The sequence below is a fragment of the Triturus cristatus genome, chromosome 2_1 (assembly GCF_964204655.1).
Source record: "Triturus cristatus chromosome 2_1, aTriCri1.1, whole genome shotgun sequence".
In the NCBI taxonomy this organism is placed as follows: domain Eukaryota; kingdom Metazoa; phylum Chordata; class Amphibia; order Caudata; family Salamandridae; genus Triturus; species Triturus cristatus.
The window spans coordinates 502216951-502237568 of NC_140581.1; the positions used below are offsets into that span (position 1 = coordinate 502216951).

The following is a 20618-nucleotide window of genomic DNA, read 5'->3' on the forward strand; positions in this document are numbered from 1 at the left end:
ACGCACGGAGAGGAGTAAGAGGATGGTGAGTTGCAGTCTGGAGGGAACAAGATCATCGTTACGTAGGTGATCGAGCACTACCGACAACTGCCCTTGTGTCACTAACTCTGTGCCTCGCCAGCCAATGACACATGGCTGTGGGCCACTGCTGACCGCTGCCTCCGGCCGACACTGCGGTCCAGTAGTTCACAGACTCTTCATTTTGCAATTGCTGAGTTCATATCAGCGTACCGGCATCATTGCAGATAGCATCATCTCTCAGCCCCTATGCCACTAAGTCTGTTCCCCGACAATCATGGGCACTCTCTGGTCGAACTTTGGTGGCGTCTGAGTCTATGGACTAGGGGGCAGTTTTCATCCTCATGTAGCTGATACCGAATTGGTGGTGGCAACGAGGCTGTTGAATTCCACTCCTCCATTTGTTGCTTCCAGATAAAATCAAACCTTTCGACATCATGCCCTGAAGGACACCCTCCACTGTCCCCCGATACCCTCCGCAACATACACCTCGGACACTGATGGTGACCAGCTCAGGTCGCATGGCCCATCTGACTGCACTGCAAGTCATCTTCCCGTGGCTGGGTGCCTGTGCCAGCCGCTGTGCATCCGGGGCCACTAACTCTGTACTGGTCAGGTCCGTGACCCCTTCTTCTGAGATATTGGATGGCCCCTGAAGCATTGGCCTTAGGGTCGTCAACACCATTTCTCTGTGGCCCTGCGCTGTACGCAGCCTTTGGGCTCAACAGCATCCCACCAGGGCTCACACACCAAATCGAGTCCTGACTGGCCCAGACTTGGCATCACCGCAGGAGGCACATGCCACCACCGCAAGCACCACCTCCAACAGCCATTTGCCAGAGTCGAAACGGTGGTTCTGACAGACTTACGGAGTTGTCGTGGATGCCATCATCGACCTTGCTCAGCACTCCAGGTGCCACAAGCCATTTTCTATTACTGATTGAGTTTTGAGCTGTGGAGAGGTTGCGCAGCTATGTCACCTCAAACAGTGTGGAGGCCCTGAGACATTGATGGGGAAGATGATGCAGGTATGACACATCCCACTGCATCTGCATCAGGTGTCTGTCGGAGGACACAATCCGAGACTTTTTCTTCACATGGGCACGCTCATCTCTAGTGTCCCATCCCCAATGCACTGCAACTCACGGACACTTCTGTTTGCATGTTGGCTGTCCTCTGGACTTTCTCCGGCTCCCTCCATGTTGCTCAGCAGTTGACTCTTTTATGCATGTGTTTTCTGTTTCCGTTGCACTGGTATCTAATGTTTAAGTGGTTGCCAGCACCAGACATTCCATGCCAAATGGCTTACACTCACTCCACACACATCCAGCACAGGCGTCACTGTACATGTGGCCCTGCCAATAAAGGGGCCAGGCGCATGTGCCCGTAGCCAGTTCAACATGATATCTGTGTGTGTCCCTGTGGTCTTGTTGTATGCATGAGGTCCCTGGGCCTGATGCCTTTACATTGTGCTGCTTACATTGGATGCAGATGTGTCACTGCAGGCAGCGGGTTGGATCTTGGACATGTAGCTTTGTCGTCACCCACTCAATTCATAAGGGGAGTGGCCAGGGCCATCGTACACATAGCCAACATGGGTGTGTGACTGCAATTTGAGCGCCCCTGCCCGTGGTTCTGTACTGTGAATGTGCAACTGCATGTGTCTCTATGGCAGTATGGGTCTCCTTAGTGGGGTGTTGGTGGCCCCTGAAGGGTGATGGACACCTACGTATGTGTCCTGGTTCGCATTCCATGGGTTCAGCCCCCACCCACACCTGTTGGGCCACCTCCTTTTGGCATGCAGGAACATGGCATTGGGGTGCGATGTGTGGGTGGGTGAAGTGTTGTTAGCCAGCTGTGCTTGTGGGTGCTTCCTGCTGTGTGGGATTTTGGAGGCTGGGTGTTCCTCTGAGTAGCTTGGCTGTCCAAGTCCTGGTGGGGGGTTGCGTGGGATATCCATGTGCTGTTGTAGGGCATCGGTGTCGACAGTGTGGTGGTCCTCTCAGGCATCACTAATGTGTTGTATTCTGTGCTCTGCTGAAGGTGTTGTGTGCCCCTCTACGATGTGAAGGGGAGGTGCATATTGACTTTGCGTTGACATATATGTTTGCGCATTGTGCAGGTTTGCATGCAGACTGTATGGCAATGTACATTGTGACTGTTTGAGGGGTGCTGGATTCTACTGCGGGACAGTGTACATTTGGTCTACATGACGGATGTGATGTTGTACGCGTACATTTCCATTTCACAGTTTCTGGCTCCGTCAGATGTAGTAGGCATGTTTCTGTGCATGTGCGGAGCCAGTTGTGTCCTCTTTTCTGCAGTGCTGACTATGCGCATTGTTTCTCGTTGTCGTCAATGTGTGTGTCCTGTTCGTGCTATGTGTGTGTGCTGCCGTGTGCCAAGGGGATCGGGCCCATGGACCTGGATGATTGTGGGTGTGCAGTGTGCTACACATCGTTGTGCATGTATTACATTGTGCCCACTCCCCCATCTCCCCAGTCCCTGTTCGTTGCACTCCCTGTTGATGTTGTGTCAGGTCCTCTCGAGCTGTGTCTGTACTCCCTACTCCTTGCACCGTCTCCACACTGATGACTGTGGCCTGGGTTTCCTTCAGCTCCTCCGGTGGCTCTGGACTGCCACCTCCTGCCCCCGTTTGTGCCTTGTTTAGGTAGTCACGTCATGCCGGCGCCTCTTGGCCTCCTGGATTGACCTCCTGGGCACTCCGACTGCAATCCAGGTGGTCTGCCAGTGGGTCAGTTGCTGGTAGTGTTCTGTCACCTCCGTGAAGCTGGTCTTGTTTTCCAACGGTCTGCACCCCGTCTTCCTCTCCCTCTTCTCCTACACCTTCCCCGGCCCCGTTGTTCCTTGCTGGTACTCTGTGGGGGTTGAGGGGTTCGAGTTGGCCCCTGCGCTGTGTCAGGGTGCAGCCATGTTGCTACGCGCTTTGGATTGTTTTTGGTGTATTTTTTCTGTGTTTTTTATGGTGCATTGTTCCACCACACGCGTGGGATTTGCAGGCCTGTGGCTCGTTTTTGCCACTTTTTGTACCGCGGTTGGCCTCATCGCATTTTTTTTGCGTTCGCGTATCGCATTTATGCGGCACAGTGTTGATTTTCACGCAGAGATTTGGTGGGTTATCTGGTGACCATCACATGCTACCGCCTTGTTGTGAATTCCAAGTTGGCACAGGGTTATTTTCCCGCGTTAGTCTGCGATATTGAAAGTTGTGTTACGCTACTCTTGTGATAGTTATCACACCTTCTTGTGAATATACCCCAATGTGTTTACAGAAGGAGAAATTAATTTAGAAAAAGACCAGTAGGAATTAGTAGTTGGGAACACACATTTGAAATAATGGGAGATTCAGTGCAAATTTTACAAGGAGATTATTCAGGAGTTTACATCATTTGTGGGCAGGATGTTTATTTTCAGTTACTAGCTGATTGGGAGGGTATTTGCTATTTAGCTGTGTTGTTTTCTAAAATGTACCATGTAAATAATTTGAAGCTTTGACAATGACATAATCACAAAGACATACACATGTAAGTGAGGGTACACAATTAGTTGGGGACATTTTTGAAGCAATTATACCACCAGTAGGAGTTGTTTTAAATGATGAGAAAATCTGAAGACTTTCAACAGTAGTAGAAAATTGGCAACCAGTAGTTATGCAGCTTTACTAATTGGTAACGCAGAATTAGTGGCTGTTAATCAGTGGTTTTGCATAATTGCTTGGCATTAGACATTTTTCTCACAGAGAATGGTGGAGTCTGCAAGATGTTGAAAAGTCAACATTGCTGCTCAAACATTCCTGATGAGAGTAAGAAGATCTTAGAATTCACAAAGAACATTTCTGATTTAAGACCTATGTTAGAATCATTAGAAACACCTAATGTGTTAGAGAATTTAGATAAGGGAGTTTCTGCTATTGGCAACTGGTTTGCAACCACTGGAGGAGGAGACTTAGAGCTATATTTATACCAGCACTAATAGTTGGGGTTTGCTTAATAACCTTGTTTGCCTTTTCTAAAAGTGGAAGAGTTTATTTTAATAAGAAAAAGAACAGAGAATGAAACGCACAGCTTATAAAAGAATTCAAATTAGAAGAAAGAGAAACAACTCAATTGACGATGAGAGCGAACTCCAAAGATTTATTTGTGAAGAAAATGTGGTGGTTTGATAACCATCATAGGGGGGATTTGGAAAAGCATTAAAAAATGTAGAGAAATAATATAAATAATGTACAAAGCTAATGAGGCTTAAATGTGCACCTAATGCAAACATTGCAGTAGGAATTCATACTTAAATGTACTAGGCCGAAAAGCTGAGGCACTGTCATAGTAAAGTTAACAAAGCTCAGAAAATGTAGATACAGCATTTTATTTGATCTTGACCTTTTAAAAGACTTGTTCTTCACAATGAATGGCTGCTGTGCAAAACAAATTAATCTTGTTTATGCAGATGTTTATACTTCTAAAAAGACCACTGTTGGCTAACGAATAGACTTGCTATTTAGAAGGTTACATATGATGGTTCACACACAGGAATGTAGATTTGAATGGGAGAGCGAATCATTTGAACTCAGGTAAAATTATTACACAATAAGATATAGTTGCGGTCTTAGAATTTATTGCCTGAAGAATACTGTGATCTTGGGAGAAGACGGGGAAGAAGCTACACAGATTGCAACAATATTTTTGGCTGCCTATAATAGTGTATGTTCTTAAAGTAGGTTAATACTTTTTGGTTTTCCCACATTACTTCTATACCCTGTTCCACATTGCTCTGAGACTCTACTGAGTTTCTGGAACTTTTCTTATGAGAAGTTCTGCTTTGAGCGATTATTGATTGATTGATCTGCCTTTGATATGTAAGCTTTATGATTTCTATCGAAATTCAGAACTCTTTATGAGTTCCTAAACTGACACCTTTGATTCCTTCTCCTTCCTAGAATAGGGATTCTTTCCTTTGTGGAATGCACTAAATGCATTTTATTAAGATTTATTGATGCCTTAATTTTGATTATTGATATCTGACAAAACTAGTGACATAGCTTAACAAAATGTAATTTATGACCTTAATAAAGATTATTTACTAAAAGATTTGAATATTAGAGCATTTTAACTCATACCAAACTCTCTTTATTGACTAATATAGTTATACAATTGTGATAACTTAATGTGATATACAGCTCCTGTTCAATCTCAATCAACGTCAAAGATCCATTGGCCTGAGAAAGAATAAGGCAGCAGGTTTAGCCTTGATGATAGTAAACGGATAACTTTAAATGAAATAATCCCTGTTCCAGCAAGCTCAAAATACACCCAAAAAGTTTGAATTGAGTGTGACAGATCCATGAACCTAGAAGGACACATTACACAATACCAAAGGGAAGGTCAACATTAATCTGGCAATACTGTTCCATTAAATAAAATATGGATATCGCACATGTATGCAGAACAAACAATATGTTTGATAAACACTGGAAACATACAGTCTGCAGGGCTCCTGAAAGTTACAAAAGAAAAGGCAAATAAACTAGATATGGAAGAAATTACAAAAAAGCCCAGTAAAATAAGGAATCAGGTTATCCATGGAAAAATAGTACAGAGTGGACATACTAGGATTGAAAATACAAAGGAACAACATACTAACAAAAAAGCATTTAAGACAATTAGGTACACAACAAAATACTCTTGTATATGGCTCATTAGCTCAAAGGAATTCATTCTTCTGGTTTTGTCCACTCAATACAAAAAGCAAGATAAAGAGAATAATGTCAAAGAGAGGATCAAAAAGAGAAATGATATTTTACCAGCTTACCAACAAAGAAAGTAAATCAGAAAATACAGGACATGATGTACTAAATATGTTTCAGTTCACAAATCCTGCAATTCACAAAATCACAGGGTTTGTGAATGCAAAAGTGTTATGTGCAATATACTAAACTGAGAGGGGCTTCCCTTCCTAAATGTGAGTTGCAATTGAGAGTATCAATGGTTTGCAATATGCAATTGAATTCGCCAACCACTGTTCAGTTGGTAATTGATTTGCAAAGAGAAAGCTGTCCTTCGGTGACCGCTTCTTCTTTGGGAATCATGTCAGGAAGCCTTGGGAGTGGAGACAGTGGTCTAGTGGACTAGCGGATGCTCCCCTTGATTTCTTCCCAAGCAGGAAACAGGTATTTTGTTTTTTTTAAAACAGCAATAGTTCTTTAATATACCCAAGCTGGAAATGTAGTGTGCAAGGACAGAGTAGTTGGATAAACAAACCTTTTCTGAGCACTCAATGCAATATTACATGAGTGCAGGATATTTCGGATGTGACGGTCTAATTTATCTATTGGCTCAGACTGTTTGTCCTCCTGCATCACATTTCCCCCCTCTATCTTTTTTCGGTCCTTTTGCTTATATTTCCAGTTCTAAACTTACCACTCCAAATTTAATATACCTGATAAGATGTACTGGTTCAAAAGTGCATTTCGAGTAAGTGTATAAAAATTGGAATGGATTGAAGTGTAGCAAATATACTCTGAGAAGGCAAAACTAAAACTGTTATGTGAGCATTATATTTATGAGAAATTTACCAAGTCATGTTCAAAATGAAACATAAAGATAAAGGTGTTGTGATACATTTGTATTAAAAATAAATCTGACATATTGATCTTGAGTAATCATGCAAAAAATGAATTTCAAGCAGAAAAAAATGTATGTGGTACCTGGATATTGTTCATTTTTCAGAGTATGTATGTCAAGTGATTCCATTGAAGTCATCAGTATTATCAGCTCTTGTTCAGGCTCACTTAATTCCATGTCATGAAATCGACACTTTGCAAAAAGATGTACATATTGTTCAATGGCAGACCTAATACTTTCAATAAATCCACTACTGTTATTCAGCTGAAGGTCAATGTGTTCAGAGAGAAAAAACATAATCTCTAAATTTCTGAGATCCTTTTCCGGAAATTCATATGCATTGTTGGTGCGCACTCTCAAAAGTGGAACCTTGTAGTGGCGCTGGGCTGCAAACTGTGTACTGGTAAATGAGCTTGGAATGGTAGAATGTCCTGGGGAAAGAGTCAAATATGAGGACATTTGATCTAAAGTATTTTTCACCTTCTCCATGGCATTAACATTCTGAAATGCTGAAGAATAATCGTGGTCGACGGTTGGGACTCCCAGTGCAGAACAAAAATCTCCCACACTTGACAAATTAAATGTAGCATTTTGATTTGGTCCAACAATGGATATCTCCAAACTGTTCAATAATGAGAGGCTTTCAGGATAAGCTTCTAAAAATGACAGCAATGGATCATGGTCTATCATTGTTTGCTCTAATGACAGGGATTTTCCTTCGAGGAACTGCAAGATTACTGGGGCACACATGGGCATGGATTTACTTTGATAGGCTGCTTCAACTGCAAAATGCAGTAACATGTTCATGAAATACGAATGCTGCTCCTTCATACTGCACGTCCTGATCGTTAGGATTATATTTTGCTCTACCATCTTCAAATTTGGATGGTGTTTTAAGTATTCATTGCTTCCCGAACAACAATCATATGATGTCTTCCTGTCCAATAAATCGAACAAATGGGTTAAAATCTTAGGAGTGGCTTTTGAAGAGTTCCCATTAGCATACTTCAACACATAGTGGTAGCGCCCCATGACCTTTATAAAAGTATTTATTTGTTGTAAGTACTGGTTTCCTTTCTCCATGTCAGCCTGGTCTTCAGACCCCAGAAGCTCGCCCAGCCTTTTCCCAGCTAGGAATTCTTGAAAGACAGGCACACAGAATGTGTACACTGGGTAAAGCCTTTGTGCAGAACACCTGCTCAGCAGGCCGTATCTGAGAGCTTCACCTGCATTTACCCCAGAATCTGAGAGGTCTTTATCACTGAACTCAAAACGTGAATTGAAAAGACCACTAAGGGCTAGGTCTCCACATGTTGACAGAACGGCTTTTGCTTTTTCACTTTCATTTGGAAATTTCAGAGTGTTGAACAACAAATCTGCTTTACAAATGGCTGAGTCACTTGTGCTATCAGCTGGGTATTGGATACAAAAGACACAGAGGCCAAGTGCAAAAAGAGGGGTCTTGAGAGACTCTGGAAAGTTCATTGACAGTGCCAGCTGAACGACAAACCTCTCCACAAGAGGTATGTTATGTGAAAACAAATTCTTTAGTATGTAAATTGCACTGTACACTGGAAATTCTGTGATACTTAGCACTGTCTTTGCAAACTTACGTACTCTTCCACCCATATCATTGTGTACTGCAACCACCAAGCCCATTTTGTTGATGTGGTTCTTGTGAATCAATGTATCTATGATTTGTGGGACTAAATCCTTAGCGCCATAGTCATCAATGAGAAATAGAACCTGACTCTTTTGGCACTGGATAATTTCTGTCAGGCTGACTTCTGTTAGTGCTCCTGTTGACTTCAGCAGCTGTTGATTGATCATGTCAGACAGACCTTGCTCCTTTTCTGAGGACCTCAGGGAGAGGTAAAACACAAGTCTAAACCTGTTTAACACAGGACAGGATCCGGAGGCCCAGAGAATCGCAATCCTCCTCAGCAGAGAAGTCTTCCCACTGCCAGCTTCACCTTGTATCATAGTGATGGAGTCCAGCTCTGGAAGGACTTCAGGGAACATTAACTTTTTCAAAGGCTGATTCCTTGAGTCTTTTGAGACAATAACTACGTCTCCATAGAGAGATTTCAAATCAATTGCAGCATGAGTAGAATCCCCAAAGGATGACATTTTCCTAAATTCAATGGCATTGTATGCTCTGGTTAGTTGTTCAAATATTTCTGTTTCTTTTTCCTGCCCTTGACAGTTTTCAAAGCTTGGGACTGTAAATAAAGAGAACAAAAAAGACATAAAGCAATGGCGTTAGGTATAGTGTAATACAACTGGTTTCACAGCTGAAGTCTTGTAGACTTCCTGAATAGCTTTTTAAAATCAGCAAACATAGTACATAAGAAAAAGCTAAGATTGTGAGCTACCACTGAAAGTTATTTCTTTCTTGTACCCACTGACAAAAAAGGCAATTATTGTTTTTATGCTGTTCTCGGGAATCAGGACTGATCTTGAAGGCAACAGTGATATTTAGAATAGGGTTTCTACTGGAAAGGTACCCTTCAAGTATGAAATACTATGCCTAGCTATACGTCAAAGCTTTTTTCCACATTGGCTGTGTGCTGTACAGTGTAGCATATATGCAATTTAGGAAAGGTGTGGAGAAATTTAAAGATTTCCTAACTAAACAACTGCCTTGAGGAGGCATTATAATTGGTGCAAAGCCCTGTCTACCATTGTTAATAGATAGAGCGTTGCATCAGCAACAGTGAGTGGTAGAATGGGAATTCCCATGTACCCACCATTGTAGTGCAAAGTAGCCCAAAGTGATATTTGCTTAATATTGCCAGCTACTTTCTAGCACAAATAAAGTTTTGTGCTGGCAAGTATATATCAACACAGCACCTTGTGTGACTTTGGACAAGCGCAAAGTGTTGATAAATCTGCCCCAGTATGGTCCAACCAGCTAATAATGACACATCTTAGAGCATTACATTGTGCACTAAGAAATTAGGAAGGCTATCCTTTTTGAATGCAAGTCTGCAGAGAGAGAAACTCTACTTTGAAAAATGATTACAATAGTAGGCTATCACTAAGATACTAAAAATCTCTAATTAGATAATATGACTTATCCAACTTTTTAATCTGCTTCAATTTTAGTTACTGATTTACCTGAGGTATCACATAACTAACTTAGAACATTGTAAAGCTGAACAGCAGGATATACAATTATATATATTAGCTGTAAATAAAGGAACTGTTTTCCACTTAGTGGTTTTCAGTGGGACATCAGACAAGAGAAGAGAAGGGCGTGTTGTCTACGTGTCACCAGAAAACCCCTCAGTAGAAAACTCTACATTATTAACAGTTACTGATCTACAGCCTTATGTTACTATGCACTACAATCACCTCCCTTTATGCATGTATCAGCTCTTCAAGGGGGTTGAGGAGACATTGGAAGCAATAAAGAACATTGCATGCATTTACCCAGTGAGCCCCCATCCTGTGTATTAATCACGAATAATATATATACCTGAGGGCAAAATAGCACAGGAAGTAAAGTTGCAGCACTGTGATGCACTACTTAATGTGAAAGGTAGACTGAGCAGGGCTCTGCAGCCATATCTGGCAAGGTTGCCACCAAACATTGTGGAGGAGACAGAGGTTTCTCCATTGGTAGGATCACTGTTAGCGCCCTCCTCTAACTCAAGCTTCAAGTTTATTCAGTCTTTGTTTTCATAAAGTATTTAAACATCATGTGACCATCTTTTAGTGTGGCCATATTCACAGGGAAAACATTTCACTATGGGAAGAGTTATCCCAGGGATTCTCAAGTTCACAGCCATATTAAGTCATTACCAGCAGCACAAGAACTTCTCAGCAAAACATGAAATTCCCTGCATGCGCTTTGTAATTCTCATCAGCTCATGAATCCCCTAATCAGCACAAAATTCCATATTCTTCTTACTCATCACACAATTAGTCCATGTCTTCTGAACTTCAGTCCATGGAACTAAATGCTGCCACTTGAATCTTGTAAACACAAGAAGATCACTTTGCCACTGGATTCAAACTAGCCTGGCTGATGAGGGATGTTAGCCTGAAACCGGTCCCAGGATGCTCGTTTCCGGTCCAGGGCAGACATGGCTTGGCAGTTCAGGCTAGACTGTTCCCATGAGGCACAGGGTCAGACTGATTTGAGAAAAAAGTCACAAAATTGTGACAAAGAAAAAGAAATCTGCTTCCATTTCCGTTATCCAACTGTTTCCCAACGCTCCTTTTACCAGGAAGGAGATTTCCTCCATTATCTCTGGTGTGGGATCTTTCCTCAGTTTTTTTGTAGCATAATTTATTGCATAGACGGCTTAGACATTCTCTGTGGTCTATCACTTTGGAAAGTATTACTGTTCTCCTTCCCTTGTCAGACGGTATTATGACAATCGAGTTGTCTTCATTTTAGTCTGCTACTGCCTCTCTTTCCACCTTGCTAAAGATTTGGGAAGTACTCAGTTTTTATCCGGTGAGAGTATGCAGGCCTAGATTGATGGCCTTTTCTAAAGCAGCGACTCTTGGCGGTAGCCATTGGATCATTGGTGAGAAAGTGGACCTTCTGTGGAGGCCTGTGTTGATATTTGTATTACTATCAGTATTCTCTCCTTCTCTAGAGAAAAGATAAACTTGTAATTGGACTTTTATCAGGAATTCTGGGCCCTCTATTTTTAGCTTGAAGGGGTAGACCTTCGGTGTAGGGACAAAAGTCCATATTAATCACCTCTTTCTCTTATTGCTTAGGTTAATTATGTTATCGCTCATGTCCTTCTGGTCCCTAGTTACAGCTCCTTGGGTTTTTTATACTTTGTTCAGGTTCTTATTCATTCCAAGACACCCTTTGATCATAATTTCTCCATTTCGCTCCCCTTCTGCCTCTCTCTAAAAAGGGTGGTGTTATCGATTGCCAAGGCAAGCCTTACTGGGGGTGGGTACTGTGGGAATCCAAATGGGGGGACACATCCCCATTGTGGTGCACAGAATCTGCCTGGATAGTAAATATCTCGTGGTGGGGGTTTTGTATAAAGTTTATTTCCCCCCAACCCCTTCTATTAGTGTCAATTGGTCTGTGAGTACCTGACGAGTTGCTGCATTCATCTGAGGTGAATGTGAACTCACTCTCTGTCCTGGTGTAGTAATCCCTAGAGTATTAATATTCTTTCTCATGTGAGAATATGTTCTGATCTTTTTGAAATTTTAGGTTGTGTGAGGAAATCTTTATATTCATTGATCCCCATATTTACTTCCTCAAGTTTCTTTTTAAAGATTGTGATGCTGAGTTGGGTTTTTGATGCATTCTCCTGTATTTTTATCTTTATAACTAAGGCATCTGATAGCTTCTTGGCCGAGCAATAAAACCAACCAGCCCTGTGTGCACTTCTAAGCTATCAGAGACGAGTATTTTTTAAACTCTTTGTCTTCTAGGAAGATTCTAGATCTAAAGCTGTAAAGTAGGACAGGTAGACAGAATATTTGAATAGGCACAAGGAACTGATGGGTGCCTATTTGATGGGCTTCCGTGTCCGAATGGAACAGATTACTCATGCAGTTATTAATGAGATGTTACAAGACTATCTTTTAACTTTTTACTCACAGGAATCAAGAAGTACCTGGAAACAGGGGGTTGTCATCACTGTTGCCTGAGCTGACAGATGGATTGAAGGGGCTATTAACTAAGGAGAAAAGGGTGAGAAGTGCAGAGGGACCAATGTAGGGAGGGAAACTCGAGGTATGGCTTGATTAGCAGTACTATTTTATCAATGCAAGCAAGACCCTCTTATGGATAAAACACTCGAAGTGTGGGATGAAGCACTGGGCAACAAATGTTTGCCTGGCTCGAAGCAGGAAGTAATAATAGTGATTGTTTTATCAGTCTTTGTCCATGATTAACATGGATGTAAAGATAATTAGAAAAGTAATAGCATGAAGACTAGTGAGGGTAATCATAACATTGGTGCACCAAGACCAATAAGAAATTGTTCCTTACAGTTGTATAATATATAATTTGCATAGAATAGACCATGTAAAGCACTACCTTGAGATGAGTCAGGAAGGGGTTCTGAAGTACCAGAACAGGCTACTCATAGCACCATCCAAGTCCATTCCACACAGCACTACTTCTGCCTCACTCTTTATGTAATGTATCAACCAGCATTATATCTAGTGAAGTCTACTGTCTGGGCCTCCTATGGCAGGGAAGCACCTAGGGCTATCATCCTTGCCCCTTTTAGCTCAGCCCAGAGCAAACGACTACAATATAATCTGCTGTAAACACACAGCTCAATGCACCATCCTCATCGTCTCATGCCCATGTAACCTCATCTATGTCTTAATAAAACAACGCAACCTCAGTCACAACCCACTCATCACCACTAACAACAAGCGTACTCAACACATACTACCCTTCATGTAATGACGTCACTCTCTGTATGCATGCCAACCCGATAACAGAGGGTGTTGAGACAGAATATCAAGTTGGAAATATCGACTTACACAAATATCGAGTTGGAAATATCGTGATTCAGAAATATCGACAGCAATAATATCGTAGTCAAGAATATCGAATTTAAGGTAAGAAATATAATTTTTAAAAATATAGAACTCATTATTATTGTTTGCAAAAATATAGTTGATTAAAATATCGATTTTTAATTAGTGTTATGTATTTTAGTTTATATTTTGAATGTATGTGATGTATGTATTTTTGAATAAATATTGTTTATGTATTTTAATATGTGTGTAAAGTTTTTAGTAATTATCAATGTTATTTTAATTAAATTTTGCATTTTTTAGTTCCTAGCAGGTTGCGGGTTTATAGGGGAATAGGGTGGGAAGTATTTTATTTTTGATTAATTATTAATTAGTTGTTAATTAATATTAATTAATTGATTGAAAATTAATTATGTAAATTGTGCAATTAATTTTAGGTGTGGTTTGTGGGGTTTAATGGGGTCAAGGGTGGGAAGTAATTAATGTTTAATTAATTAATGATTAGCTGTTAATTTATATTAACTAATTAATTGATAATTAATTATGGTAATTGTTTTTTTTGTTGTTTTTTTTATTCCTCCTTCGCGTCAAACCCAAGTGAACAAAATAAGCCGCCCGTACCGTTACTCAATATTATGGAGACGTAGGCTCTGGATGGGGACCAGTAGGAAGCGCCCCGCCTAAAGTACACAACAGTCTTAAAATGACACTGGCCCCAAGATGTAAAAGGGGTGGTCACACTCTCCTCCGGTTCGTATTGAGCCAGCTGACTGTTAGTGTTAGCCTATACGAGGAGATGAAACTGGGGGGCGCAACACAGTCAAGAAAGATGTACAGAGGCATAATCATTGGAACTAGATTTCCTTATTGGTGAAAAACTCTAATCCTTAATTTATAAATTCCCCACACTAAATTCCCAAAATTAAGCATTGGACCAGGTTAATAAAAAACTCCAAAAAGCTGTCTTTTTTCTACTCTGCGTTCTGCACAAATCTGTCCTAGAAGTGGTAAATAAGGAGGATAGCCACTCTGAATCTAGGGGAGGTGTAGTTTCTACCCATCTTTTACAAATTTCCCTCCTAGCCAACAGAATTGCATGGAAAAGAAACAACCTAGCCAGACCCTTAAATATACCAAAAATTATCAGGGATAGAGTGAATTGAATATGAAATCCCAAAATGTCAGCGATAGTTTTGCCTACTTTTCCCAAAATTCTGCTAATGCAAGGCATTCCTTAAACATGTGGATATCAGAGGCACTCTCTAAATCACATTTTTTACAGCTAGCTGGAGACTCCATTGACAATTTGGTCAGTCTTAGCTGAGATAAATAAGCCCTATGAACCGTGACCAAGTGGTTTCTCCTGAGCCACGCTGGCTTTACAGTGGCAAACAAGGTGTTGAAAGATGTCTGCCACAGGCATTCCCACTGTTCATTAGGCAAAAAAGCCCCCCCCCCTAGTTCTTCAGCCAGCTTAAAATCTCTGTTGATAACCTCCTCAATGGTCCAATAAAGAATGGAAACTTCTTTCTTCCCTGAAGGTCTAACCACTAGCTGTTCCTCAAGGGTGTTCCCTATACCTATAGGTTTTTTTAGATTTTGGGACCAGCTCTGCAACTGGATATATTTAAACTTGGACATGCCCCCTTCTAGCTTACTATATAATGACAACCATGATGTGAGTGAGTCGTCAGAAGCAAGGTCCCCCCACACCTTGAGCCCCGCTACTCTAAGTTGTAAGGCAAGCCTATCTTTCAAGCAATCTGGTGCGCCTGTAGAGTCCCACAAAGGGGCCTGACTCGAATAATAATTAAGACCAGTATGCTGTTTCAAACTGGTCCATGTCCGAGCCATCCCCAGGAGGACTTTTAGTCTAATCTTTTTAAAGAACTTGTGTTCTCCGAATTTGAACATAAATCTTTCCTGAGAAAGACCTGCACACTTTAACATTGCAGAGAACATGGCCCCCACCCCTGTTGGGTCTGGAGTTTTTAAGAGCATTCTTGAGTGCGATAGCTGGAAGGCCCATGCATAATATTGCAAATCAGGAAGCGCAAGCCCCCCTTTCTCCCTCCTATGCCTCAACTTCTTCCAGGCAATCCTCGTAGCCCTGTACGCCCAAAAAAACTAATTTATTGCCTGCTGAAGCTTGGTTATGGCTGATGTTTCAAAATGTAGAGGGGTAGTATTTAATAGGCAGGTGATTTTTGGTAGGACTACCATCTTAACCAGGTTGATCCTCCCCAAGATAGGCATAGGGAGATGAGCCCAAGATTTCATTTGTTTCTGACACTCCCTAGAAACTTTTACCAAGTTGGTCCCTGAGATCTTTTCAATGTCCTGCACTATGTTCATCCCCAAGTATCTCATGTCACGCTTGGTCTGATATTGACACTCTACCAGGTTCCAAGTTATAACCTCAGTTTTCTCTGCGTTAATTTCGGAACCGGATACCCGCCCAAAGTCCTGTGCCAAGCTAATGACAAGGGCAAAAGTAGTCGCGAGATCAGCAGAGAAAATCAATACATCATCAGCATACAGGGCTACCTTCCTTTCCAAGCCCCCATACTTGAATGGCACTATGTTGGGTTCTTCTCTTAAACGCTGAGCAAAAGGCTCAATATATAGATCGAAAAGAAGGGGGAGAGTCCATTGACCAGGAGTCTCGCAGATGGGTCCCGATAAATGAGCTGGATAGCTCTGCAAAACTTCTCACCCAAATTATATTTTCCCAAGACTGCCGAGAGGTATGTCCACTTGACCCTGTCAAAAGCCTTAGTGGCATCCAAAGTCATGGCTGAGAGGGGACGTAGGAAGGTAGTGGCTAAATCAATTGCACCCACCAAATCATAGGTGAGGTCCGCTAAATTCCTACCCTTAACTAAGCCTTTTTGATCGGGGTGAAGTATGCCTCCCACTACTAAACCCAGCCTGTCCGCCAGGATCATGGCAAAGATTTTATAGTACGCATTCAACAGCGAGATGGGTCTATAGAACCCACAACTCGCTGGGTTCTTACCTAGTTTCAAGATCAGAGTAATAGCAGCTTCTCCCCATGAACCCGGAAGCCTTACACCCACAGATAAAATCTCATTAAATAGGAGCGTCAGGGTGGGAATTGACACCTCGCCCAAAGATCTGTAAAGTTCTGCAGGAAGCCCATCGGGCCCTGCAGCTTTCCCTGCTTTACCAGCTAAGATGGCCCTCCTTACCTCTTCCTGAGATCTGTCCTGATCCAGGTCTTTCTGCTAGGACAAACTCAAAGGGGTTAGCGTGCTACTCCGCAGCCACTCCATTGCTGTGGTTTTATCAACCATGCTATCTTCTCAGTACAACTCCTGAAAAAAAGCGAAAAAAGCACCCCGATCTCTTCATCTGAAGTCTGTCTGGACTATCAATTTGTTTTATCAAATTTCGCGTCCTATCGGTCTTAGCCTTCCACGCGAGAAGCTTACCTGCACCTTCTCCATACTCGAAATGAGCAAGCTTGCTTGCCTTCCACCTGCTAGTGACCCTAGTCCGAATAATGTTATCCAACTGATCTTTAGTTTACTAAGTTTCACAAGATTGTCCTGGAGCTTCTCAGGGTCAACCTCTCTCTTTAAGCTCAACTCTTTTGTCTTCATCTCTTCCTCCTTGTGGGCCATCTCCTCCCTGTATTGTCTGTTCTTATAGGATACCCTGTTCGTAATCATACCCCTTAAAAAGGCCTTTAGAGAGTCCCAGACCACCAATATCCCAGCTGAGCCCAGATTTGTGTTAAAAAACATTCAGTCTCCTGAGATAAATACTTCATCTCAGCTTCATCAAGAAGCAAAGTCCGATCAAATGTCCAAACTCTTAGATGTTCACCTTCTGCTAGGGCCAAATCCATCCAGACCCCTGAATGGTCGGACAGATGCAGAGTCAGATAGCCAATATCCTTAACTTTACCTTTCAGAGTGTAGCTGACCAGGATATAATCGATTCTTGATCTATGGCCATATTTTTTTTTTTTTTTTTTTTTTTTGGAAAACCTTTATTTTATATCAGTGACACAGCTATTCAGCCGACATCCCGGAGGTACGGCAGCTTTAGAGGTTCAACACATGCTTGCGTCCACATATCACTGACAGGAGAGCCAAAGGTTCTATTTTGCATAAACATAAATACAACCCTAAACACAAGCAAGGCGAAAGGTACTGTAAACACCAAGAGAGGTTCCCATCAGGGGGGACGAGTCCCATCACATCCAACAGGCACTGATCTATAGTAAGGGAAAGTAGGGAAAGGCAGAGACTCTAGAAACAATCACATATCAGCGGGAAAGTCAAAGCCGGAAAAGAACTAAGGGGAAAGTTGCTCCTCAGGCGGATCCGGGTCGGGGGGCAGGCATATGTCCCCTCTGTACTGGTTCCATGGCCCCCACACAGCATGCCATTTCCGAGGGCGCCCCCGAGCACAATACACTGTCTTCTCCCTAAACATGCTCCAGTCCATGTTTTCCATCCACGCTGTCAATGTGGGCGGCCTATTGGAGCCCCACAGCCGAGCGATATCGCGCTTGGCTACCATGTTCCCCAGGGTCACCCACTGAGTCTGTGCCGCGTTGTGGTCAGTAGGACTCCAGACATTCAGGAGACAACATCGCGCCTCAGGCTGCATAACAATTCCTGTCACCTCCCCCATCACCTCATGGACTTGCCTCCAGAACTCCATAATCGCACCGCATTCCCAAATAATATGGAGGAAGGTACCCACCATACCACAGCCTCTCTTACATAGGCCCTCCTCAGAAAAACCCATGTGAACCAACCTGGGCCCCGTCACGTAGACCCTATGGAGTATTTTAAGCTGCACCAGCCGCAGGCGCGCAGGGATAGCGACCTCTTTGGGAGAAGAAACTGCGTACTGCCAATCCTCATCATCTAGTTCAAGGCCGTCCCTTATCCATTGGGCGCGCAACCCTAGGAGAAGATCCGCCCGAACATTGATAAGCTTCTTATAAATGAGCGAAATCGTGCTCTCTGGCATGTGACCATCCAGGATCCGATCCTCCAACGGAGAGGACTCGGGCACCTTCTCCCCCTCCACAAGGACTGACCGCAAGGCGTGGCGCACTTGTGCATATCGGAAGAACTCCGTGCTCCCCAGCTCGTATTCCTTCTGCAGCTCCTCGAACGACTTTATCTTACCCTTAACCAAAAGGTCTCCAACCCTGGATATGCCGATCAAATCCCATTTCTCGAACCCTTTTGTGCGAACAGAGGGGTGGCAAGGGTAAGCTTACCCCTCCAGCCCAGCGAGTCCGTCGCCACCTTCCACACATGGACGGCCACTCTGGTGGGCCCCGTGAGGGTGAGGTCCGACGATTTCGAATACAACGCTCTGTGGTAATTACCCCCACGGAGCAACCAGCGGTCCATGGCGAAGCCAGGGCTGAGCGCCGGACCATAGACACCATGGTTAATCGCGCTCAACTGGGTGGCCCAGTAATAACGTCGAATGTCTGGAAGCGCGATACCACCGTCGTACCACGGAAGCGTCAACTTAGCGACTGCGATACGCGGACGCCCGTCCCATAAGAGCGCGCGCTGGTGGCTTTCGATCTCACGGAAATAGCTGGCCGGGACCAGGTCAAGAGTATTCTGCAGGGCATAGAGGAAACGGGGAAGGGACATCATTTTAAACAGTGCAGCGCGGCCAAGGAGGGAGAGCGGCAATCGCCGCCAGCCCGCCACATCCCGCCGCAGGCGCACCAAGGGAGGGAGCAAGTTCTTCTCGTAGCGCAAGATGGGGTCGGTGGAAATATAGATCCCCAAATACAAAAAGCCCTGCTGGGCTATCTGGATCGAACAGTTACGCGGAACAGGCGGGACATCCCCACACAGGACATACAAGTGTGACTTCCCCCAATTAATGACTAGGCCCGAGTTTCTACCGAAAGATGTCAAGACGTCACAAACCACTATCAGAGATTTCTTAGGCGAGGCAAGATATAACAGAATGTCGTCAGCGTAGAGTGAAATACGGTCTTCGTGGTCAGGCGACCAGCGAAGCCCACGTATATCCGGGTGCCACCGTATCCACGCCGCCAACGGCTCAAGAGCAAGGGCAAACAGCAACGGCGACAGGGGGCAACCCTGCCGGGTGCCTCTCCCGAGCTCGAAAGGTGCCGACGCCCGCCCGTTCACCACGACGCTTGCAAGAGGCCCCTCATAGAGCAGCCTCACCCACCCCACGAATCCAGGCCCGAAGCCGAATTTGGCCAGCACCACCCACAAGTATGCCCACTCTACCGTGTCAAAGGCCATCGTGGCGTCGAGGGACGCCACAATAGCCGGCTCTCGTATCGTACCCGTCCTGGCAATCACTCCGTGGAGGCGTCTAAGGTTTAGTGCAGTGTTACGGTGCGGGATAAAGCCCGACTGATCCGGGTGGATCAAGTCGCCAAGTACCCGGACCAGGCGGTTCGCTAGAATCTTGGCAAGGATTTTCGGCTCGACGTTGAGGAGCGAGATCGGCCGATAGGAGCCACACCTATCCCGGGGCTTTCCGTCTTTATGTATTACCACGATCGTCGCCAGCCGTTGATCGAGCGGAAGAAACCCGTTCCTCCGCGCCTCCACGAACATGGCGGTCAAGTGAGGAGCAAACTTATCCGGACAAAGCTTGTACAGCTCTACCGGCAGACCATTTGGGCCCGAAGCCTTGCCGGAGCGCAACGCACGGATAGCACCTGCCACTTCGTCTACAGTGATATCACCATCGAGGTCCTCCCTATCAATGGCGGAAAGGCAGGGCAGAGAGATGTCACGCAGAAGATCACACAAGTCCTCAGTCGATCTATCCGAGACCGAGTCATATACCGTACAAAAATAGTCTGAGAAACACCGGACTATACCGTCGGGATCAGTGACAACCTCTCCCCCATCCGTCAACAACTCCGGCACCACACGATTAACACGCTCCTTTTTGTCCAGCCATGCCAGCAATTTCCCGGCCTTATCACCAACATCATACAACCGCCCCTGCTGCTCCCTGTGAAGGGTCTTGGCGGAATTTGTCACCAGATCCCTATACTCCAATTGCTTCAGGCTCAAATTGTGCAGCGTGGACGTCTCAACATCCCCTTCCAAGGCCAACTCTAAAGCCGCTATCTCGTCCTCCACTTGTATCACCTCGGCGTCTCTCCGCCGCTTGGTGGCCACTACCAGGGACAAGGCTTCTCCTCTCAGTACAGCCTTAGAAGCTTCCCACAAGGACACCGCGGAGTCAACTGAGCCCTGGTTTTCTCGAAAGTAGTGGTCAACTGTCTTCAGCAACGCGCTGCGCAGCTTGGGGTCCCGAAAGTACCAGGGGTTAACGGGAGCCACCCTGCCCCCCGCCACCCGGCCCATGTCCAGACGTGCCCACACCGGTGAATGATCTGATATGCCCCGTGCCATGTGCCTAACCTCAGTTACTAAAGAGGCGTGTGCCGCCAGAGTGAGCAGA

General features: G+C 44.2%; 1 protein-coding gene across 2 annotated transcripts in view; it reads right to left on the reverse strand.

The window, feature by feature from the left end:
- The window catches only part of LOC146865550 (baculoviral IAP repeat-containing protein 1-like), a 649379-nt gene that overhangs the window by 416987 nt on the left and 211774 nt on the right, over positions 1 to 20618 (reverse strand). For both annotated transcript variants that reach the window (XM_085632368.1, XM_085632367.1), the window contains exon 10: positions 6740 to 8878. In XM_085632368.1, coding sequence (XP_085488494.1) covers positions 6740 to 8878 — 2139 coding nt within the window. The remainder of the gene's footprint in view (positions 1 to 6739; positions 8879 to 20618) is intronic.